Consider the following 24670-nt stretch of genomic DNA (forward strand, 5'->3'; position numbering starts at 1 on the left):
AAACTAATAGGCTGTCAGTTGTCAAGTTTTCCACCCACATGGCTGCCCAGTATTCCTGTGGGAAAATCAGTGGTACTGTCTAGAGAGAGGAAACCATACACTTCTTTTTTATTTCAATTTATTGTTGTCAACAATTCCTCAATACAATAATAATGTTTTCTACATGAAGATTCCCAGCAAATAGATGCCTAAGGAAAGTTACTTTAGGATAATGATTTCGGAGGGGGTGTGAAATCATAAGTCTAGCATGGACAAAACCACGAAGGCATTTGGAAGTAGTAATTCTCATTGACAATAAAGTAAAGCCAAGTGCATTGCAACAGATGGTATGCAAATCAAATCTTGGTATGATACAGTATGGGGGATGATTTTAATTAATCCACTGGAAGTTTATTGAACTGTTAGAATTCCATTTTAGTGAGTATATATTATAATATCCAGTTCTGTGTGATAAAGCTATTTTTTTTCATGTCCCAGCTGACAACCCAAACCATCCTAGTACTATTCAATACTGCTTGGAAACTGTGGATACAATGGATTCCACTGAATGAGAAATACTGTATGACAAAAGATTCATAATTCCTTGTCTGTGTAATAGTCAACGCATTTAACAGGATAATGTATTATGTATAAAATATAGCACCAGTAATTGAATTCCTGTGAAATGTTAACTATTCTAACCCAAATTTGACATATGTTTCAAAATGTTTGGGATATCATCCATTGATTTTTAAAAAGATGGTACTTCCTGGTAAGCAGCAGCTCAGAGTAGAAAGAGCACTGGACCTGGAGTCAGATGCAATGCAGGTTGTTTTCTCTAAACACTCTAATATCCTTTCCAGATCTAATGTTCTATTATCTTTTACTACTGAATCTTGAGAGTTTGATTACTTGAAGTAATCTTGAAATGGTTTTAAAGTTATCATCTTCAGGTATTTTGTTCTTTCTTTTTCAAGATTAGTTTTGAAAATTGAATTTGATAAGGACAGGGGTTGGGAGGAGACAGTTTTGTTGTTTGTATTTTTCACATATCTGCTGTCGAATATTTTATCACTTGTTAATAGAGGTCAGCTCCCTTCTACTCTGTTGACAAGAGTTGGAAAGTGGGAAGGAGATTCCAAAGAGCAGCCACAGTGCTTTCTGCCACAAATGAAGAGAAAAACACTATCTGAGAGACTAGATTGGTGTGGTGTGTTTAAATAACTGGCTCAAATTCCCCGAGATCAAATAGCTTAGAATTTCTTAAGAGAGTTCACTTAAGCAAATGTTGCTTTTGTTCTCAGATTTCCTTCTCCCCAACTCCACTTATGTTTACATCTCCACATGGGTGTCTGACCAATAGGAATCACAAGCTTTAAATTGATCACATCTTGCTCTCCAATCTTGCTTCTCTCTTGTATTCCCAGTCTTGATCAACAATATCACCATCACACCTGTTCTAGCCAAGTTCAAAACCTTGGATCCATTCTTGACTCCTTCTTCTCCCTCATTGCCCACTCCCCAGTCTTGCCCTCTTCAACCCATTTTTCACACTGTGGCTGCCAAAGTGCTCTTTCTAAAGTGTAAATATGATCACAGAGCTTCCCTGCTTAAAATACCTTGATGACACCTTTTCACCTACTGGATTAAATTCAAAGTCCTCTTTCAGTACCTGTACACCTTTCTAGCTCAATCCCCTGCCACTCCTGGCCATTCCTTTGAGCTCCTTACACTCTAGTTACATGAACTGCTCCCAGTTACCCAAACACACCATGGTATTTCGTATTTGTGACTTTGCATGTGAAATTTCCTCTGCTACTTTCTCAGCTCAAGTTACGTTTCCTCATGTTCCCATGGCATTACCACATACTAGTTTTATAACTTGTCATACTAGTTCATAGTTACTTCTTTGCTTGTTTGTCTTCACTACCAGACTGCCAGTTCCCTGTTTTGGGAGAAGATAAACATTGTAGAGGAGATTCAGACTCTGGATGCTTCTAGGTGGCATTTAAGCTTACTTTGGACCCTGAGACACTATGCAATGCTCTAATGCTCACTTTTTCTCCTTGTCCCAGCCCTCCCCCTGGTGGAGGTGTTAAGAAGCAGTGGAATGGTCGCATGGCCAAAGATAAGACAAAGCAGCCTGGCTGATCCACAACCTGGATCTCTATAGTGCTAAATTACTATCTGCCTCCTATCGTTTTCTAGGCAAATGAAACGCTGGCAGTGGGCCTTGGGTTTTGGGTGGCCTGGCAGGAGCTTTCTGTCTTACGATGGATCAGTAGGAAGAGACTGAGATTTCAATCCCCAGAGCTGTAGCTGGGGACCAACATGCCCATCCCTGATGATCTCAATGAACATTATACTGCTGTCAAGCAAATAGCCCAAGAATAATTAACAGGTGAAGATCTTCCTTGCTTTCTCCTTTGCCTGAAGTTGAAAGAAACCTGTGTGCAGGAATGTTTGCTTTTGGATGACCACACCTCAGAGCAAGGAATCAAATGCCAATCACATCCACATGGTAGGTATTCTCCCCAATTGCTGTGGACCCCACCTCCCAGAAAAGTCATAGGAAAGGTCTTCATTTCTATTCCAGAACAATATCCAGTTAGCACTGCTTTCTGGCCCAGTTGAAGATAACCTAGTCTTCAAATCAGTATTATTTAGTTGCCCATTTGAGGCAGCCAGTTCCTCAAGCACCCTTAGATATAGAGTTCTCTAGGTATGGTAGCCCTGAGTGTATTCCAAGTTGATATGATTGGTGGTTCCCAGGGAAGGAACTTGCCAGGCAGGTTGAGAAAAGAAAAAAAAACTTATCGGCCTGATTGGGAGGACTCTCACCTCTAAAAACAACAAAATTTTACAAAACACGATGAGTTTAAAATTATCATAGCAATTCTCCTTCATGGCTCTTGTGAATTTTATCAGATACTATGTTTACACTATGGTGAGACTTCTAGCAGCAAGAACGGGTTTTAGTTTTAAGTCGCGGGGAAAGGAAATTAACATCATCTATTTGTCATCAGGAGAGACTACCTTTGAAAAATCAATCCCACAGTATCATTTTATACATATGTCAAAGGCAAGGAAAGATGATCTGCTGTCTTAGGTGTCCATCTGGCTGTGTCCTGATCGAAGAAAAAGAATCCAGGTACTACCAGGGGTACATGAAATAAACAGAAACAGAACAAGCAGGAGGCCCCCGCACAGTTCTTAGGTTTCTATGTTCAGAGTAAAGATCACCCTCCCCACAAAACGATCATTGATGACATCATTTATGATGCCTTTGCCCTTCAGCTGGCACTGTACAGGCACTGCTTGGTTCTTCACCACGTCTGTAAAGTGCATTGCCACCAGCGGGGAGGTGTAGTTAACCTGTAGGTGGAAGAACAATGAATCCTAAGTGGGAAGAGGGGAGGGGGTGGAGTGGGTAACAGGATAGAAGCGATCAGATATTCAGTGCAAGATGGGATAATCCTCACACAGGGAACTGAGTGAGTCCTATGAGGCCAAGTCGCAAATGGCTAAAGCCACTGACATGCTCTCTCTCTGCTCTGGGACAGTGGGGAAATGGCATGTTTCTCCTGTAAGTCACTGTCAGATGTCTGATTGTCCTCTGGGGAAAACCAGTTCTAAGTCTATGTGATATGATTTTCTGGATATCAAACCACGAATGAAACCAGAACTAGTATCTTTCAAATGTTTCTGCTAAAGATGAAGCCTCACTCTATGACCCACCACCACTACCCCAAGGCTTCACCTGGGAGAAACAGGCAGGTGTGATTATTTGGGTGTAATGGAGTGCAATGACAGTGATTTGTCTGCTCCTGGCTCTGCCGCTAATTAGCTATGTGTTTTGGGCAAGTCACTTTCTCTGAAGCCTAAAATCTCCGTCTGTAAACTGAAGGAGTGAGGCCAGACCATATCTGGGATTCCTTCAGATATGGAAAGGAGCGTTTAAACTAGGAATTGGTAGAGGTAGCACCTGGTCTTGGCCAGCTGCTATTCATCCTGCTGTCTAATGCTGCTCCCTAATTCTCAGAGATTCCAGACAGCCCTTCCTCTGTCTCTGAGCCCTTTCTGACAGCAAAGACTGAAAAGGATACAGGCTTACGTGAGTCAGTTTGCCATAGTAAGGGTAGTAGCGAAGGTCAAAAGAAGCCGACTCTGGGTAGTAATTGATGGATCGGATGTCATTTTCATCGCCTCTCTGTAAGTAAAAGCAGGTGTATGTGGGATGCTGGGTCCCTCCGTGGGTTGAAGCCTGAGCTCAAGGGGCCTGTGCCCCAGGTGAACTCACCATGTGACCCACAACCAACTGTCCCAGGAAGACCCATGAAAGCAGAATGGGGCATAGCTTACCCCACACCTATATCCCCAGAGCATTTCCAGAGGGAGACTGTGCCTTGGTTTTCAGTTCCAAGAATATTGAATGGAAGGCCTAGACTGAGGAGGCCAAACATGCTCAATATAGTTCTGTACTGCTCCTAGGGGACCTAGACAGAAGGGCTCCAGAGGGCTTGCAGTAGCTGGTGCTGCTCTAGCAAGAGGGCCTACCATGCCAGCCCCTCTCCAAGAAAATCATCCTGGGGCTGGCACCCAGTCTTGGACTTTGAGGCAGGTATAAGTTAGAACATGTTTAGTAGGGGTACCTGAGTGGCTCAGTTGATTAAGTGCCTGCCTTTGGCTTAGATGGTGATCCCGGGGTCCTGGGATGGAGCCTCACATTGGGCTCCCTGCCCATTGGGAAGTCTGCTTCCCCCTCTCCTTCTGCCCCTCCACAACCCTTGCTTGTGCACACACGCAATCCTTTTCTCAAATAAATATATAAAATCTTAAGAAAAAGAACATGTTTAATAAATTCCATGCCACAACAACCTTCACATTGTGGGCTCAGTTCTGTTGGAAGTCAGACAGACCGATGCACAGGAATCTGATGTATAGGGACACATCCCATAAGTTTGGCCCACCAAAACTCATGTCTCTGACCACGTTCTCTATAGTGCTTAATTACTATAGAGGCAATCAGGGGGATGAGCAAGAGGGAACCAGGGCTGGAAAGATGAAATAAATAAGTCTAGCTTCATCATATCATGTCAGGTAGGGGACGGACCTTTCTGCCTATGAATTAGGCTTGCCTTATATGGCAGAGGTCTGGGGGCTGATAAGGGACAGACAGTGCATCACTACTAGCAAATCACTCACTGGGGTCATGTGATTACTTCTTTCAACACAGTGTAATCGTTCCTAGTATAATTGGAGCTCTCCTTAATTTATTCTAGTGATTACCTTATCCTGCTTTATTTCCACAAGTGGGTGTTGATTTTGACCAGTTGATTATTATAGAATGTATAAAGACTCTTAATATTTCTTGTTTTCGTTTTAAAGGACAGTTCTCAGCAAGGTTCTATGTCAGCTGAAAAATGGCTTCTACTAGAGAACTATAAGCAGGACTCAAGCTAATTAATATACTAGTTTAAGATTGTGTTGGTCTTTATGATTTACTTACATATTCTTCTAGAAAGCGATGCAGTTCACGTTTGTGAATAATCCGTGGAATCAGTTCCACTAATTTGTAGTCACACCTCACATGTGTGTATATTTACACATACTCATGTACATGTGAACAGAATGAATGTCCTTCGATCTTGTTCACAGGGCAAACCATATCCTGACCTTTCAACATTCATCTTCAGCGTCAGCACCTCCCATGTGGAACTAACCTTTCCCTCCTCAGTGTCCCCACTGCACTTTTCATAGCAGCTGTAATATTTGCCCTGATTTCAGAGACAGAGTCGTATTTATCTTGGCACCCCCAACACCTAGCAAAGTACCTGGTATATCATAAGTGATCAATAAATGCTTGCTGAATGAATGTTGCCTCTTGCTGCTTTCTGATCTAGCACCATCAAGACTGGAGTTTTGAGCTGTATTTCTAGAACTAAGAATGGGATTACCTGGCTTCACACATTAGTGAGACAACTGTCCAGGGCTGGGGGTACAGTGGATGTTATGAAACAGGAGGGAGCTACCACTTCCAGTTTGAGAAGCAAACCCAAGATCTAGGGCTTCTTCCTACAAAGGAGCTAATTGGTGCAGATGAGATAGGAGTTAATGGCCCCTCGAAGGGCAGTTGATTAGCATATTAATGGAGTTCTGTTTATACTTCCCTTGTAGTCATTTGTTATTGCAACACGCAGTGCCACTGGTCATTGCTGCAAAAAGTGAAATTCTGTTTTAAAAGCAGGGACTAATGGCTCTAATGAAATCTGTTTGTTTAGTTCAAAGAAAAAAGTAATTAGAGCTAAAAGCAAAAGTGTAAACAGAATCCCAATTAATGACGTGGCACATTATCATTCCCTGCTGTGGCCCCTAACAGGTTCATTGTTTGGCTTTCACAGGTATAAACTGGCGCGCGCACGCGCACACACACTACACACACACACACACACACACACACACACACGAATTGAATGCTTTCTGGCAAGAAGAAGGCCTGAAGGTACTAAAGGGACTTGTAGTTATGAAAAAATGAACCCTTTCCCTAACCCATAGCCAGTCAGTCATCCATAGTGAAGCCCTTGGAAGGGATGAACCACCTTTTTGCATAAAACCAATGTGCTAGCCATACTCACTCAAAAAGGCACCTTACCTGAACTTTGCAGGACACTTTCACAGGATCCCCAAGCTCAGGACGAAAGCCTACAATCTAGCAAAGGAAAACCAGCATTGTTGTTACTGTCGTCACATCATAAAACAAAACGGATTGGACAGTGAAAATGGGACTTTTCTAAATCCCCCTGAAGCCACCACTTCCTTAGGCATAAACGTAATCTATTTTGCCCTCATAGGAATATCACAAAAAGCAAAATATGCAAAATATCTTCAGAGTTGCGCAGCTCAGCTTACTCATTACACTGTTACCTGATGTTCATACAGAGAACCCTGAAGATGTAAAGAACTTTCTGGTTTGAAGAGGTATGTACTTGGGAAGGCTCTACCACACCTCAGGCATGGCAAGAGAGGAAGAAAATGTATTTCTTATAAGAATTGCCCCTCCCTACTGCCACCATGTCAGTCCCTTGTTGCAAACAGCTCAGGACCTCATTGCTGACAGAGGGCATCAAGGGCTGGTTTGGGATGGGGGAGAAGAGTGGACATAGGAAGTACTCAGGGAGAAAAAGGTATTATTGTTTGATAGGTTTGTCCCATTGTTTGTATTACCGATGCTGTCAGTAAAAGTGACCACACTTGCAGTGTGTGGAGACAGAGCCCAAGAGAAATGGAGTGGCCAGAGCCCTCCTACCCAGCTCATCCACCTATTATCACCGGAGTATCAAAGGCCAGTATACCCGGTTCATCTTTAGAAGGATGCAGGGCTGTCCCGTAGAGTAGCCAAAAGTAGGGTCCTCCAAGCCAGAGCAGTTCTTGAGGAAGGAGCGCTTAAACTGGCAGGCCTTCTTGTCTTCATCCTCATCGCCATCTTGGATGAAGTACTGCCCCGGGGGACAATCTACATTCATCTCCTCTTGAAGACTGTCATTGTAACCTAAGGTGAGCGTGTGGGTGGCAAAAGGGTACGTTAGACAGGTGCTACAGAGGAAGGCCACGTTTCCAGTAGTCCTCCTCCCTAGTTTCCTGTCTGCAGCTTGCTTGTACTCCTCTGAAAGCCCACTTGGCCTGGCCTAGGCTCTGTGACCCGGATCGGTGCCCAAGGCCCTCCATCAATCAGCCTCTCTCCTGGAAACCTTTTGGGCTCATCCCCCTTGGCCCACTTTGATTGCTTCTCCTTCCCTCTGCACTTGGGAATATCTATCGCCGGGTCATGTGCTGGCCACTTTATAACTGCCATTTTCCCTTATTTCTTTTCAGCTATGGCACATCGTAATCTTGGAGGGCTGCTCCTTCTACTCTTGGAAGAGGAATAGGCACGTAGCAGACAGATTTTGGAAGAGGGACTGAATCGTGTCACAGTGGGGCTTATATAAGGAAGTGAAGCTCTTGGGTGAAATCTCTTTAAGGTCAGTCTAGGACACATCTCCTGTGAGGTCCACAAGAGACACCTGATGCAAGAAAATGAGAAGTGTGTGCTGTGGGGCAGGAGGAAGGGAGAGGAAGAGAAAGAGGGAGAAAGAGAAGAAAAACCAGCTTCTGGTCCTTTACAGAGGGAAGTTAGCACCGCAAAATAGAAGCTTAGATTGAGAGACAGAAACCAACGATAAGATGTAGGGTCTCCCCCAAGAAGGTGAGAAGGTGAGATCTTGTCTGTCGAGACCCGAGGCACTCAGAGTTCACGTCACATGTGTCCAAGGTATACACATCGGGAAAGAGAGTTGAAGAGGGCTATCTGGGATCCCTGGGTGGCGCAGCGGTTTGGCGCCTGCCTTTGGCCCAGGGCGCGATCCTGGAGACCCGGGATCGAATCCCACGTCGGGCTCCCGGTGCATGGAGCCTGCTTCTCCCTCTGCCTGTGTCTCTGCCTCTCTCTCTCTCTCTCTCTCTCTCTCTGTGTGTGTGTGTGTGACTGTCATAAATAAATAAAAAAATAAAAAAAGAAGGGGGCTATCTGTGAGCTCACTCTTTGGACTACCAGATAGATGCCATGGAACTGGGCTTTGGAAATTACTACATTATTTCCAATCTGGTGTTAAACGACGGAGTCCAGTTAGTCCTGTTAGGTCCAGCCCTCCTGCACTCATGTTCTTAGCCACTTAGTTTATCAGAGGAGATTGTGTACCTATACGATTTACCAGTGGTGAAACTCCAAATGTACTGCTGGGTCTGCATCTAGACAGGTTGTGACTCCAGTTTAATATTATTAAGAAGCAACTGGGAATTTTAAATCAATTCTGATTATGGTTAAGTCTTTATTTTTCCTTCAACAAAGCTACATTTGATTCAAGGTTTTGTTTTAATTTTTTTTTTTTTAGCACAAGAACTATGTTCAAATAATAAGTTTCTAAATAGAAGCTCTAATCACGTGCTCGTTGTTTCTCTTGAGGTAGTTCCATTAAAAATAATGTGACATGGGCATGACCCTTATTGCAAAATCCCAGTCCTCCTGGGAATGAAATTGATACTCTGGGATGCTATTTCAGAGATGTGTTCCTTTTAAATAGGGCATGCTATCTACACGTAGCAACTAAAAACCCACTGCTTTCCCTAATGTTTTCCATCTCTGTCATTAGGTCAGAATTGGTATTTCTCTAGCTTCTCAGACGGATTTCCTCCGCAGAGATTCTGGCAACATGCTTGTAATAGTTCACAAACAGTTTGAAAGAAAAGAAGATATTGTGCTGGCTATGATGCCCAAAACATTTTTTGAGCTCAAAAAGGAGCAACATGGACTCAGAAAGGACCCAGCTCCCCTCATTTCACAGGTTAGGAATCTGAAACTCAGACTTACCCAAAAGGACACTGAGCATAACTGATAATAAAGCTGAGTTTCTAACTCCTGGTCATAGGGCAGCAAGCAATTACAAAAAGCAGTGTATTTCTCAAGCTTTAAAGTTTATACAGATCACCTGTGGCTGTTGTTCAAGTGCCAGTCCTGATTCCACAGGCCTTGGGGTGGGGCCTGAGAGCCTGCCTTTTTAATAAACTCCCAGGGGATGCTGTTGCTGCAGATCCTGGACTACACTTCCAGTAGCAAGGGTGTCAAAACCACGGATGTGGGTTTAAACACTGGTTCGGCTGCTGGGAGACTTTTATCATGTTACTTCCCCTTTCTGAGCCTCAGTCGCCTCGTTTGTAGAATAGAGATGGTAGATTTTTTTAATGTAGGCTCCACACCCAGTGTGGAGTCCAATGCGGGGCTTGAATTCACAACCCTAGGATGGAGACCTGAACTGAGATCAGAGGTCAGACACTTAATCGACTGAGCCACTCAGGCGCCCTGATGGTGGATTTTTCTATGCATGAAATGACAAGGGACGCCTGGGTGGCTCGGTGGTTGAACGTTTGCCTTCAGCTCAGGGCATGATCCCGGAGTCTCGGGATCAAGTCTCGCATTGGGCTTCCTGCATGGAGCCTGCTTCTCCCTCTGCCTATGTCTCTGCCTCTCTCTCTGTGTCTCTCATGAATAAATAAAATCTTTTTTTAAAAAGACAAAATTTATGCATTTACATAGCGCTTCCCATCACATAAGAGATTGTTTTTCTCTTAATTCAGTGCACATTCTACTGCCCCCTATGCCCCTCCTCCACTCCCCCACCCCCCCCAACGCCCCACCAATTCAGCCAGGAAGGGACAACCAAACCAATCCAACTGGCTTTTTTCCACAAATAATTGGTGCAGCAATGTTAATCCACTGGGGCTCCTCTCTGATAGCTGGATCGATACAGAGCCTGTGTGCTCCGTGTCAAACCTTAACCAAACTGCTCCCTGGTTTTCAGTCTGTGGAAGGGCTTCTCAAAAAACCACTCATTTGTCCTCAAGAGTGTGTCTGATGACCCTACAGAGATAGGCATCTTGCAAACATTTGTTATCAAAATATTGGAGTGACGGTCACCCAGAGATTCTTCCTCTAACTCCCTGCCGGGATGCTATTAAATCAAGACCCCTGTTCTCCTCCATCAAGATGGCCCATCTCTGAGAAAGGAGAAAGGAATTCTCTTACCTTGAAAGAGTATAGGAAGCAGGAATCTTCCCATGCTGGAGAACACTCTTCTTTTCTCATCACTACCCACTCCCATGGAATGATCTTTTATAATTGATCATCATTGAGCCATCTGGATGTGCCCGGAACATAACTAGGTGCCCGCGAATGTTTAAGAAAAAACAAGTTCTCTGCCCTGATGAACTAAGCATCTTAATGGAGAGTTGGCTTATGTGCTTTCAAGACAACATACGATCACAAGCTAGAACAGTTTTGATTGTGTATACAGGTGCTGAGAGGGATGCATAGTAGGGAAAGACCAGGATGGGCTGGGGTTAGTAAGAGTGGGATTTCTGGTGAACTGTGAATTTTGATCCCTCCCACCCCAACCCGTGCACCCAACCCATCACCTTTCCAAAGAGATTTCCCCCACTCAGAAGCACTTACTTACCCTGGAGAAAGCCATTTAGACTAATGACATAATGCTGCCAAGTGTCAGGTTCAGAAACGTTGAAGTTGAAGTTAAGGCTATGGGCGAAGGGTCTAATCATAACTCCTGGCAATGAAAACAAGTCTTGGATATATTAACCCATTCTTGGGATAATTTTTTTGTATCGATTCCCATGAAATCACTACCCGCCCCAGGCAATCAAAATAAAAAGGACCATAATTTGCCAAATACCATTTTACTTTTACTCTTAATGATTGAATCCCTAAGTCATTACTGGGAAGAGCCAAAGTTAATTGAGGCTGAACATGCGGTGCAAGCAGATTTCTCTCCAGCAAATTTGGGCAGCACAGGGCACTTGGGCACTCACCAGGAGGCTTCACCCTCTCGGTGAAGGGCGGCATGTAAGGACTGATGGTCAGGAAGAGCGTGTACATGCAGAGGGTAATCACAGCGGCCAGGGAGGCATAGAAGAAGAAGTAAATGACTAAGATCAGGCCTGCAGAATAATCAGAGATGAGAGTGGTCAGCGCTTGCCGACAAGCTCTGCCTGCCTCCTCACTCGAACTCATGAACCAGAATCCACCCCAACAAATGAGACAGCTTTTATTTTGTTTTTGTTTTTTCACACTCCCCAGATTCAGTATGTCCTTGCTTGTTCCAATTTCACCAATTTGGAATTCATGAGAATTTTCGTGTCGGAGGTCTGATTGCAGTGTGTACCTTTACAGCATCTCCGATGGAAGGGCTTGTGGAACAGATGATGGCCATGAGCAAGATTACCGGGGAGTGGAGTTGAACATACTGCAGAGGGCACATTGCTTGGGAGTCCTCATTAAAGCAGGTGCCCTGAAGAGTCCTAGCGGCTTGGCTCCAGTGATTATATGTGTTTGCAGGTGATGAAAACAGCATTTCTTTTTGCATAGCTTATAATTCAAACTTTTGATTAATTTCCGCTGGACTTGCCTCTACTCTAATCAAGGCAAAGTGAGTCCTCACCCTACTTATTTCAAGTCATATTCATCTTTAGCAAAAGTTTGAGTGGCTCATGCTTTCCATAAAGAACACATGACAGGGAAGGAAGGAGGAAGAAAGTGTACTTCATTATTGGTGCTTGCTACCTGTGAGCTCTGCCTGTGAGCTTGGGCCAGTTCTAGAACCTCTCTATACCCCACCAAGTCCTCACAGGCAAAATGGGAACAAGTCTAGTACTTAACCTCATAACACTGAAATACATCCCTAACAATATCTGAAATTCCGCTTCTGCTTGCATCCTATCCTGACCTTACCATTGCTTTGCTGTTTCATCTTGGACATGCTGCTTGCCTCTCTGGGCCTCAGTTTCCTCATCTGTAAAATGAGGACGACAGTAGGACTTCCTTCTTAGCATTGGACGATGCATCTAAATAGCATAGCACAGAGCCTGGCAGATACCAAGTGCTCTTTAAACGGCAGGACCTCACCACTGTTCTTATTAATATGATTACTGCTGTGGGACCAGAAGCACAGCAGTGTGAATCCCTCCTCCGTGGGCTGTATTGGAATCATGTTTGCCCCAAGATGAGGCAGTGCTGAGTAAGGTGAATGAGCACGAGGCAGCTGCTGAGGACTTTTCAAGTCCTCCTTGGGGCCTTCTCAGGCAACAATATCTGGCTCCACTCACAGCACTAACATGATGTTGGAACGACAGATTTGAACTGCATCACGAACCAAAAACCGGAACAAAGTACATAACTTTGCTGTACCCAAAACTGAATCCAAATATAAATTTTTAAATCGAACCATGAACCAAATAAAATTAACCAAAACGGGGGAGGGGAGAGGAGGGACGGAGGAAGGGAGAAAAAAGATCCTCAGGCATCCAACTGAAAATGGAGCCTTGATGTTTTATAAGGTGAACTGAGGCAGAACTGGGACATGGACACATGAACTCAGCTGGAATCCCTGGAGAAGAAACCGCGCCTGTGTGCCTGCGATACTTGGCTACTGCCCACCAGCTGCCCCAATGTGCTGTGTCCTGGGCCTCCTCCTCCTTCCTAAACCCCCATCCCTGTTCCTGGGGACAGGTCAATGGCTGGAACCCATCCTCGGGGACTAGAAGACTCAGTTTCAGGGATGAAAGGAAAGCAATAGAATACAGGTACATTCCATTGGGGATATCTTCCATCTTGCCTAGGATGTGTGGCTAGGAAGTGTAGAGGAGAGAATGGCACTAGCGGGGAGGGCCCTGAGCCTTACCCAGGAATCTGTGCCCTGAAGTCTGTGATAGGCTAACAAACACAGCTTCCCGACCCCCATCCCCACCAAGAAAGATCAAGCACCATACCTTTCGGAACCCATTGATCCCTCCAACTTTTTCTGCTCTGGATGTTCAGGTTTTACTTGGGTCACTCCTCTAGGTAATCCAGGGGTCTCTCCTGAATACTTTACCCAAGCTTGGATAGACCAGGGTATCTTAGCTATAGTAGATACCCACAATCCACATTCTTTATTCCTCCCACCGAAACATCCCATCAGGTTCTGAGACGCTACCCATCAGGGCCTCGCTCATCACTACGGTTCACGAAGACAGTGTGGTCTGGCAAGAGAACAAACCCCGGTGTTCATCTGACCTGGGCTTGAATCCCAGTGCTGCCACTTAATAACTGTGTGACTTTAGATAAATTACTTACCCTCTCTAAGCCTCAGTTTCTGCATCTGTAAAATGGGGATAATAATATTACTACCTCATATGGTTCTTGTCAGTATCCAATAAAATAACAGATAGTTCCTAAAAATAGAAGTTGCCCAGCTACCAAAGGAAAAACCCAGAATATAATCATAGGCTGGGTGAATATGTTGGTCATGTTTATGTGCAGGCTGGGATAGGGTTAGTAAATGCTCAAGTGGGCACCTAAGTTTCAAGCAAGAGGGCGGCAAAGCATATGCTCGGTGGCCTAGGCATTAACATCACCACATGACCCTTGCCCAGGCATAGCCCAATAGCAGAAGCCTGAGTTCCTAGACTCTCCTGAGACCTGCCATCCAGAGGCCTGGATATGGCCTACCATGCAGTGTCCCCACTGTCATATCTTCCCCAGGCACTTGAACCTTTCTCCTCCATCACTCTCTTTTGGCCTATGGATGATTCTCCACAGGGACAGTGTGGATCAGATCATCTGGTGAAGTTCTAATGGCTGGCTATTTAGGGGTTAAAGTATAGCTTTCTCTCTCTCTCCCAGAATCACACTTGCATTTCACAAGGCCTGTTTTCCCAGTCTTCTTTAGGCAAGGGAGAAACAGCTGTGCCCCCCTTTGGAGCCTCAGTGAGTGTCCAGCATTTGCAGCTTCCAGAACGTTGGAATGTTCCTTGAATGGTACATTTGTTCCAGTTGAGAGCTTGAAGGATAGGCAGGGGTGGGGCTGGGAACTGGGGAGGGGTGAAGGGAGGTGGGTGTTGCTCAGAGCCCCACACCTGCTATTCCTAATTCCAGGAAGGGAGGGCTGGCCGTTTCACCCTGATGGAGCTGAATTAGAAACATAAACTAGGAGGGAGAGAATTCTCAGCCAAAGGAGCCTTTGGAAGGCATGACCATCAACTTTAGCAGCCTAGACCGTGGACACTAGAGGACTCTTATTTCATCCATAGAGTCATCTATTTTGTCCTTCTCCTGTGGGCTAACTGAATGCCAAACCAGCAGCTGCTCCTTTTCTGAGCCTCGTAGAGTGTGGCAAGTGTGAATTTTACCACAGGCTAAATCTCCTGAGGAGAAGGCTCAGCATTAATTGTTCAGGAGGTGAGTAGGACCCAGAGAGTGGGATGCTGGGGAAGTGGTGAAGTTGAAGTGGTGGCAGTGTGTGGTACAAGGTGGCACAGCTAGGGGTGCCATTCTGCCATTGATGGAGCACTACGGGGGGCTCAGCCGTAATCACCAGAAACAACCGCTTTAAACCTAATTTCTCTGTGTACACCGTGGGAGCCTAAAACACACACAAGCCAGCCAGGGCCAAGGGCAGCCCTCCTGGCTTTCCTTTTCTGACATTACTGGGTGAAACGATGAGATTTTATAAACCCCACCCCCTACCCCCAGTCAAGTTAGCGGGGACTGGGGTCTCACATCCTAGAAATAGTCTCTTGCATAGTACAGTTGACCCTGGAACAGTGCGGGGCTTAGGAGTGCTAACCCCCGTGCAGTCGAAAATCTGTGTCTAATTCTTGACTCCTCCAAAACTTAACTAGTAATAGCCAACTATTGACCAGAAGCCTTCCCAGTTACAGAAATAGTCAATTAACTCGTATTTGGTACGTTGCATGCATGATATATGGTCTTCTTACAATTAAGTAAGCTACAGAAAAGGAAATCTTGTGGAAGAGAAAATATATTTACAGCACTATGCTGTGTTTGTGGGAAGAAAACAAACAAACCAACCGCCTGTGTGGAGCAGTGCCATTCAAACCTGTGTCGTTCAAGGGTCAACTGTGCTTTCAACTTGACAATTGGAGCATCTGACGGGGGACCTCAGGCTGATCATATGGGGAGAGACAAGGTAGGGACTGTTGCCCTCATTTGGCAGGTGAGGAAAACCGAGGCTCAGAGAGGGTCAATGATGAGCCCAAGGTCACACAGATAGAAAGTGAAGGGGGTGGGACTTAAGACACCAAAAATAAATAAACACATAACGAAACAAAACAAAAAAAACCTTGTGCTCTTTCAACTCATTCTTACTGTCTCTCTGCATCGCAAATGAAGTTGAGCCCAGTGGCTTTCAGCTCCATAATCCAGTTTGTTTACCTATTTTGGAGTTTCTTCCAAAGGGATCTGCCCGCAGTCCAGGCATTTCCCGAGGCACTGAGCCCTTCACGTGAAATCTAAGAGAAGTTTGCAGACAAGCCCATCCAACGTATGGTAAAGGAGTCCTGGACACCAAGCCAAAAGCAAAGGACACCCGACTGGGGCATTGGGACAACTGGGACTTACTCCAACTCTGACCTGTTCGGGCCAGAGACATCCTTTTCTCCGGGTCCCACAGGTATTCGTTCACGATCTGCCATTTCTGCCACCAGGCATTGCCTGTTGGCTGACCCTGACCCTTTTCCTCCTCCTTTTCCTCCTCTTCTATCTCCTCTTCCTCCTCCTCCTCTTCCTCCTCCTCCTCCTCCTCCTCCTCCTCCAAATCGGGTACCACCATCACCCGAGCCTCTTCTTCAGCTTCTTCCTCTTCATCTGCTAAGTAGTTCTGGTTCACTTCATCTTGATCGTCCTGGAATGGTGACAAAACACAGTCCTCCTTTTGAGAAAAATTTCCAATGGCACATCCCACCAGCGAAAATCAATGAAAAACGACTCGATATTCGGAGATGCTTCAAATTTCCGCTTCCCTGTACACACACCCATTGTTACAAGAGGCACATTTTCTTTCTCTCCACTCTTGGAGGAAATAGCCTCTCTAGGACCCATTTTGACCCAATATTCTTTCCACAGAGGTGTAAGTTTTATTCTCAGCTGCAGGCCTTTGGGCTCTTCCCCTAGGACTGCCTATGTCACCACTCCATCCTGGGGCCTCGACCTCCTGCTTAACTTTGGCTTGTCAGGGCGGAGCTGAGCCCAGCAGGGAGGACGGGGTTGTTTCAGACTCGAGTCCACCATGGCAAATTCTGAGTCCAAGCCAGCTCTTTCGTCTGTCCTGTTTACTTGCAGGAGCTCAACCTGACCATCCCAAGTTGTAGCCAAAAGTAGCCTGGGACAGACAGCAGGAGGAGAGGCCAGAGGCTGTACCCCTCCTCGAAATTTAGACTCTTTTCCTAGCAGAAGCAAATCATAGGGGTTTATTTGCTGCTTCTCTGACTGCTGCCTGAGCTGGCACCTCTGCCTGCCTTAAGCTGGTTGAACAGACTACCTGAGGTCTGGAACCTCAACTGATACTTCCTGAGTCTCCCTCACCCCCACCCCCACCCTATACCCTAGGCAAAAATCCAGGCACGCAGTTAGTGCTCAGCACATATTTGTTGATTGACTGATTGCAGCCCTTGAGATCTGAAACAGTAATCTTCTCTGAGTGGTTCTAAGAAAATTAAGCAAAAAAAGAGAAACCCAGACTTCACCGACGGTATTTCAAATGCGTCCTAGCCCCAGGCAGGAGAGTTGGAGCTTTGCTCTTTGTGGATCTGCCAAGGCTCACTGCAGCAGCAGAAAATGAGGCCACCCTCCCTTCTCTCTGCTGTCCAAATGTGAAGAGTGGCGGGGCCTATGCACCTGTTGGGGTTGGATGTGTCCAGTGCCAGAGGCCAGGGGCTCCATGCTGCCCCCTCCCTGCCTGATTCCTCAAAGGCCGTTTAGAGGACACTCAGCTAAAAATGCTGCCATTAATGGAGGAGGGGGGTGCTCAGAAAATTGGATTGTTCAGGATCAGTAAAAGTGACACAGAATGACAAGGCTCTGCTCTCGGCGTTCAGTCTGCCCAGCACTCTCTCGCTCTGGATCATCAGCACTCTTGAATTGCTCTCAAATTTGTATCAATGTACATCTTTCTTTTTTTTAAGACTTTATTTATTTATTTGGCAGAGAGAGAGCACAAGCAGGGGGAGCAGGAGAGAGAGAAGCGGGCTCCCTGCTCCTTGCTCAGCCCCACCCTGATGCAGGGCTCCATCCCAGGACCCCAGGACCATGACCTGAACCAAAGGCAGACGCCTCACTGACTGAACCACCGGGAGCCCCTCAATGTATGGCTGTCTATCACACACCGTATTAGAACTGACAGGAACCTTGGAGATTCCCTTGTCCATCTGAGGCCCAGAGAGAGGACAGGCCGTAGCTACAGCCACACCGCAGGTTTGTGATCAAGTTGACAGCCTCAGAACCTGTGTGTCTTGTTACCCCGGACCGTGATATTTCTCCTCTGTCACACTGAGCACAAGTGCCTCGAGGTGGTTAACAGATTTATGGAGCACAACACTGTTCGATTCTGTGTTGCTGAGAGATTGCAGGTGTTCATAATCAAGGATTTCTGACCCTGACGTGGACTCACGGTACCAGGCTCAAGAGGATAACCCGTATCACTCAGTGTTGAATGGACTAATAAATGCTCTTCAATCTCTTTCACTCATGTGCGAACACAGGTACACATTTGACCTCCCAGGCTGCACTCTGAGCACCCAGGGGGCAGAGCTGATCTTCCCTAACCCCCCAGCATGGGGACCCACAGCTAGCTAACCAGTGGAGACTGAACAAGCCCCGGTGATAACTGCCAAACTTAAAACCTGAACCCGGGCACCAGGGAAATTGCTCTCACAAAGCTGGGCGTCCTAACTCCAACAGTCTTGTGCACTGTGGTGGGTAATCCTCACGGCCCCCAAACAATCTACTGCAACTGGGGAGCTCAGAGAATTTGAGGTGGAACGGTTTTATAGTCCTTTTATATCTTCTGGACAACTTCCTTTTCTCTCCCTGTCGCCTGCGTGCCTGCCCTGCACCTCTGCTCCACAGGGGAGGCAGCTGGCCTCGGCCTCAACCTGATCTTATTTGTAGATATGAGCTTTCATGATAATCCCATTAAAGATGGCTTGTCATTAAAGCCTTACCCTCCCGGGAAGAATTAACCTTCTCCGAGCTAATTTCCCCATGGCTCTCACACTGCCTGAGCTTCAGGAACCTCAAATATTCTTTTCCCCTCTCCTCTGATTCCAGAGATAGGAGAACGTCATATTGTACAAGAGAGGCACTTTTGTGCAACTATTTAACAGAATCCTGTAGGGAATCCTCTGGTAATGAGAGGGTCTGTTTTTGCCCGTTTCCTAAAGTGGCAGTGCCCTCATGTGATAGCATGTGTGAATGTGCTGGAATATAGTAGTGGGTGTGTGCTGGGGCCATCATGTTGCCCTAAAAGGGAAGAGTCTGAAGGGCAGAGGGTGGCTCCATTTTGAGCACTCTAAATATACAAACATATAAACATATAAACAAACAGTATGACCCAAAGGATAAATTTGTGTCCTGCATTGAGTAACGCTCTGTAAACATTTGAATGGTTGGTTAATTTTAAAAGATAAATTAGCATACAATTAATCACTGCATTAAATAATTTTTAAAATTTGATCAGGTATTCCCTATAAAGGGCAAGATCACCTCCCACGCATTAAAAATCAAGTATTTCCCATAAAGGGCAAGCTCCTCTGATGCACTTGACAAATAACTGAAATGGAACACAACGCTTTAGCAACATTACAAAGAAAAGAAGCCAAGGAAGGAATAGTTCTATGTGTCCTACAGGTTGTGACTGCTCTGAAAGCTGGGAGGGACTCTGGGAATGTGGGGAGAAAAAAAAAAAGACTCTACACGGTGTGGCTGAGAAGTTAAGAGAAGCCCACTGTAGGTTGATGTGGGGTTAGAAGGATTGTGTTTTCCTCTGCTGGCTGTTGACAGTCTCTACTTAACTCCCTGGTTATATAAGCAGCCATTTCCAGAGAAGAGTGTATTAAGCTTTGTTTCCTCCTGGGGCTCAGATCACAGCCCTCTCTGGGGGAGATTTCAAACTACACTCCCTCCCCCACCCCACAACAGGACTGCATGTGGCATATATTAACGATTTAGAGCAAAGTAAATGCAAAGAAACTGTGGGTTCAGAGAAATCTGTAATGCACCCTGGAGATAAATGGCGACAGCAGAGGGGCGTGTGTGTGCACGTGTGCAGGCGTGTGTGTGCCCGTGTGCATGTGTGTGGGGGGTCAGAGTGGGGTGGCCGGCGGGCTGGCAACGGGTGGTGGAGGATCAGAGGGCTAGGGAGTTGCCTACTGCACATATAATAGAAAGAGCACAGGATTAGAAGTGAGGAAACTTGGCGTTCTCGCTGTGGCTCTTTACTAACTTGCAAGTCACTCCTGCGCTCTGAGCCCCAGCCGCCTCCTTTACATAATGAGGGCTTCTGGAGAGATGATGCCTAAGATTCCTCCCAGCTTCTATGATTCTATGATTTTCGCCATAGTTTGGAATTTCTGCTTTAGAAAAAGAGCAGCTGGGTTCCAAAGACGCTCCCACCCCAAGGGATTGAGACAGCTGGGTGGGCAGTGTCTTTCGCTCCTTCTTCCCCTTCCCCTGGCTCCTGGCAAAATCTCCTGCTATCCGACTGAAACCTCTACTCCCAGACTCCAAAAGGTCTGTTTGTTGAGATTCCAGACACCGCCCCCCACCCCACCCTCATCCCCCAAATTTTAGAAGGCGCATATTCTTTGGCATCTTCCCCTTTCCTGTCTTTGTTCCCTGGGAAGAGGGGCTTCCTCCTTCAGTGCAGCAGTTTGGAGTCCAATGGGGATGCCAGGAGCCACTGCTCGATCTTGAAATGATAGGCTTCCTTTAACCTTGCTGTTCCTGCCCAGGCTAAGGAGAAGCGGCCATCAGCCAAGACCTATGCAACCCCCGACCCACCCCACTCAAAAGGGGCAGCAGGATAGTCTGCTCCCCGGGACTCACAAGTCTGTAGCGATAACCGTAAGGAGAGGCCGGAGCCCTTCTGGACCGGAGCTGCCTTCTCATGGCTGTTCAGTGGGCAACGCCTTGGCAGCAGGCGAGGGGTGAGAGTTCTGGAGCTTCTGCTGGTACAGGAGACACTGGTTGCTGGGGACACTTGGCGCCTAGTAAAAGTGAACCCTCCTGGCATGAGCCCTTCCCCAAAATAATCTAACATGCCCCTTTCTCATTGGTTGGCCCATTCCCTGAATCAAAGGAAAGCCCTTATGGAAAAGCAAGCTCATCATTAGAGGGAGGGGGGAGATATTCTGGGTCACGAGGGTGAGAGGGTGAGCGACTCACCACCCCCCTCACCTCATGTCTCCACCCGCCCTCTGCCCTCCTCTAGCGCCCGAGGTACTATGGGCCCAATGGAAATCTTAGGTTGTGTTCTTTTCCATTAAGAGCTGAGTGTCAGCGTGTGCAGGAGGTGGGGTGTGGGTGGGCGTTGGGGGTGAGGGGACATGGCTGGGAATAACTTTCTTTTTTCATAAGACTGATCTCATGCAAAAGGATCTAGGGTGTCGGGAAAGATTCCCTTTGCTCTCCCCCCCCACACACACACACCGAACCACCTACAATATTCCTTATTTGTGTCAATGTAGGAGCCCCTTGAAATGTGGATTATGCATTCTGATTTTAGAGGCCAGGCTCCCGCTTTACCCCTCCCCTCCCCAAAGAGGGTCTTGGACATAAAGAAGCCTTTTGCTAGCCCACGTGACAGAATGGCTCCATCAGTCACTGCCCCTCATGCACACACCCCTTGGAATCCTGGCCACATTTCTGTAGTGGTTGAGATCTATATTTATCCCCTAGCATCAGGGCAGGGAACAGGCCAGAATTTTGCAGTGTCAGTTTCCCAGACATATATAACTCCTGAAGTCAAAGTGGGATCCAACAAAAGAAAAATTAGTAGAAAGAGCCAAAACAGCATATAGCATTTTCGGTCTGTTTGGCCCACCCCACCAGAGCCTGGGTGGATAAAAAGCTTGAATGGAATTTGTGAACAAATCACCCCACCACCACTACCATTATACCCAGGTGGCTGAGAATGTTGCAAATAATGAGATTCTGGGCATATACATAACCAAGAAAACCAGCACAATAGCTTAGATAGATTGACTTATTCATAATTCCAAGCCTAGGCTATTCTGATGAAGACAGCTTCAATAGTGGTTAATTTAAAATAAAGACTCCATTTACTAGAACGTTACTAATTAGGCCTGTTCCCTAACAGAGTCCCTCCCCCTCACCATACCCTTATTTGAAGAGAAAGAGGCCACTGATAAAAGAGAGAAAGAGAGAGAGACAGAGAAAGCTCATTCCTCTTTTCAGATTTTAATAAAAGCAAAATACATTCCAGGGGTTAACCTGATCTCAGTAGATATTGAGCTCTCTCTTTCTCCAATTAAGTCTTTTGTGTGACTCCTAATGTTAAATATGAGAATCCCGAGGCTCTTTGCAAGCCTCAAAAACCAGATGATAGATTAACTGGTCTTATCTCCCTAAAGTAGAAAAGAGCACAGTCATGTAAGCAAGATTTCAAAAAACAAGAAGGGGGAATAGCATTATTCACAATGGGCAAGGCCTGGAAGCAACCTAAGTGTCTGTCTGTAGATGAACGGATAAGGAAAGTGTGAGATACACACACACACACACACACACACACACACACAGGAATATCATTTAGCCATGAGAAAGAAGGAAATCCTGCTATTATCGACAACATGGATGAACCTTGAGGGCGTTTTATGTCAAGTGAAGTAAGTCGGACAGCAAAAGGCAAATACTGTATGCTCTCACTTATGTGGACTCTAAAAAAGCCAAATTCATAGAAACAGAGTAGCATGGTGATTGCCAGGGGCTGGGCAGTGGGGAATTGGGGAGATGTTGGTAAAAGGGTATAAACTTCCAGGTGTAAGATGAATAATTTCTGGGAGAGCTAATGTACAGCGTGGTGACTACAGTTAACAGTCCTGCCTTAGACACTTGAGAGTTGCTAAGAGAGTTGACTTTAAGTGTTCTTACCATAAAAAGGAAATGGCACATATGTGACGTGATGAAGGGTTTTGTTAGCTAACGCTCTGGTGATCATCATTTTGCAGTGTAGAAGTGAATCAAATCACCTTGTACACCTAAACTTGGACAATGTTATATGTCAATATATCTCAATAAAGCTAAAGGGGAAACCCCAATAGGGGGAAGACGAAAGGAGATTTGGAGTAAAGTGATCTCAGGTAACAAAATATTCCTTTCTCCAGAATCTCCCACGCCCGAGCCTTCTGGATAACTTGGGGTCTTGCTATACACTTAGTATAGTTGCAATGTATTTTGACTATAACTCAGGCTGCCTTCTGGAATGCCAGCTGTTGGGTGGGGTAAAATAACAAAATCCCATAGGACCTCAAAGACAGAAATCTGTATGAATTCATACTCAAAAGACTCTAGCTACAGGAGAAACCATTCCTGCCTATTCTAGGGGGTGTGGAAAGCAATCTGCTAAACAGTGCAGCAGGCTGGAGCCAGAAGTGGCCAGCAGATCGGCAAATGAACGGGGCTATGGAGGCAAGGAGAGGCTTTGACAGCAGATTCAACGACAAATGACTCCAGTCTCTCAAACTGTGCCCAGTCCTTGGGTGCAGGTGTGAGCAGCTGCTTCTATTAAGCCTCCTCTCCTGATTGCCTGCGCTGGTAAAACCACATGGTTACTGGGGTGCTGACGGGCACTATAAAACTATGGACTGGGTCCTCCTGTTCCCAAAGGAGGGAAGTGATGGTAGCATTCTTCAGAGAATCTTTGCCTTCACCACGAAGATGGGCTAGTGTCTGACATCTGTTCTGGTGGGTCACTTCCGCAGTGGTGTGTATGTACGGCGGGAGGTGGGGTCCGGAGGGGGAGGGTGTCCCAGAGCCATCAAAGGGCAGCTGTGTGCTTTCCTTACCTAGGGATTCGCTAAATGTTCATGGAGTCTCTGGGAGGTCACGTGCAGTGGGGCTTAAGAGTTTTTTGCCCCTGGAGTCACTCGGGCAGTGCTGGGCACCCTCAAGAACCCCAGACCCTTCCAGCATTAGGGACCTATGGACTCTGGAATCCTGGGTGCCGAAACTCCAGGCCAGCCGAGGGCCTGAGGCTGCCCGTGAATACTGCCCAGTGTAGGGTGTCATCTTCAAAGTGTATGGAGAGGAGGGGGAACTTATTTGGGGCTGCAGAGATCAGAAAAGGCTTCCCGGAATAGGCAGGGTGCGGGTTGGACCTCGAAGGGCTGTCCTTCAGGCTGGAACAGCTACTGCCCGACTTTGCTGATGCCAGTATGGTCCTGGGTGCCCAAGGCTCCCCCTCCCGAACAGCTAGCCTCTGAGTAGTGGCCAGCAGGCATAGCCAACAGGCTCACTGGCTAAGGCCAGAGGCTTTCCTTGACCTGAATGGTCCAGATAATGGCCCCAGATCCCTACTTCGCTGGGTTCCAGGAAGAACCCTTAGCGTATCACATTCCTGAGCAGAGTTTCCATCTGTCGAGTACAGTTGTACAGTGAGAGATGCTTTCATTTCGAGGGACTGAGGGCCATGGGTTTGTGACTCTATAAGCCTAGACCCCTAGGGGGTAAAAATGAAGGCTCAGGAAATTGTGAGGTCCTTGTGGAGATTCAAGCCTATTTCCAGTGGCTAAAAGGCACTAATGAGCATAATGCAGGCAGGAGACGTTGGTTCAAACAAACAACTAATTGGAATTAAGAGAAGAAGTGTGCAGAGGCCCCTAATGAATGGATATGCTAATTGGTCTTCTTTGCTAGCCCCTTGGGCTTTGGCTGTGACATAGACTAGCCTATTAGATGCCTGCTCTATAATAGCTGCTGAACGCTGGGGCCCTTTATCGCCATGGTAACATTGATGTCTAGAGTCTAGCTGAGCCCTGGATCTCTTAATTTACTACTCAGGCGGCTACAATTCTTTGGGTTTTATTATTCCTCGTGCCCCGGGTGCCAGAGTGGCAGTGAATCATGCTTATTCATCCCCTGCACCGCCCACGGTGTCTTTGAATAAGTCAGGGTGTCTCTTACTGTGTGTGATGAGCAGATTATTAAGTTAGAGCCTATTTCTGCTTTAGCTAGACTGGTGCCTCTCAGAAACCCAATGCACCTTCTCTAACTGCCTACTTACCTGCTGCATCA

At 46.3% G+C, this 24670-nt stretch overlaps 1 protein-coding gene across 2 annotated transcripts; it reads right to left on the reverse strand.

The window, feature by feature from the left end:
- Positions 1-91: 91 nt before the first annotated feature.
- ATP1B4 (ATPase Na+/K+ transporting family member beta 4) lies at positions 92-20722 on the reverse strand. Of its 2 annotated transcripts, none has more exons than XM_077887451.1 (8): positions 20465-20722; positions 15995-16265; positions 11395-11523; positions 11028-11132; positions 7332-7528; positions 6632-6688; positions 4094-4189; positions 92-3354 (listed from the first exon to the last, which is right to left on the reverse strand). In XM_077887451.1, exons 1-8 carry the CDS (start codon positions 20525-20527, stop codon positions 3193-3195), a joined length of 1080 nt encoding a protein of 359 aa, XP_077743577.1. In that variant the 5' UTR covers positions 20528-20722; the 3' UTR covers positions 92-3192. The 2 variants fall into 2 exon arrangements, with proteins under 2 accessions (XP_077743577.1, XP_077743576.1); XM_077887450.1 differs by having other exon boundaries at positions 15983-16265; positions 20465-20721.
- Between the last annotated feature and the right edge of the window lie 3948 nt (positions 20723-24670).

This window comes from Canis aureus, chromosome X, assembly GCF_053574225.1.
Source record: "Canis aureus isolate CA01 chromosome X, VMU_Caureus_v.1.0, whole genome shotgun sequence".
NCBI lineage: Eukaryota > Metazoa > Chordata > Mammalia > Carnivora > Canidae > Canis > Canis aureus.

Coding starts and splice junctions, on each gene's coding strand:
- ATP1B4 (XM_077887450.1), bottom strand. CDS start 20,527: ATGAGAAGGCAGCTCCGGTCCAGAAGGGCTCCGGCCTCTCCTTACGGT. Junction 16,266..20,464: donor ACGGTTATCGCTACAGACTT/GTGAGTCCCGGG, acceptor TCACCATTCCAG/GACGATCAAGATGAAGTGAA. Junction 7,529..11,027: donor TCTAAATGGCTTTCTCCAGG/GTAAGTAAGTGC, acceptor CGCTCACCTTAG/GTTACAATGACAGTCTTCAA.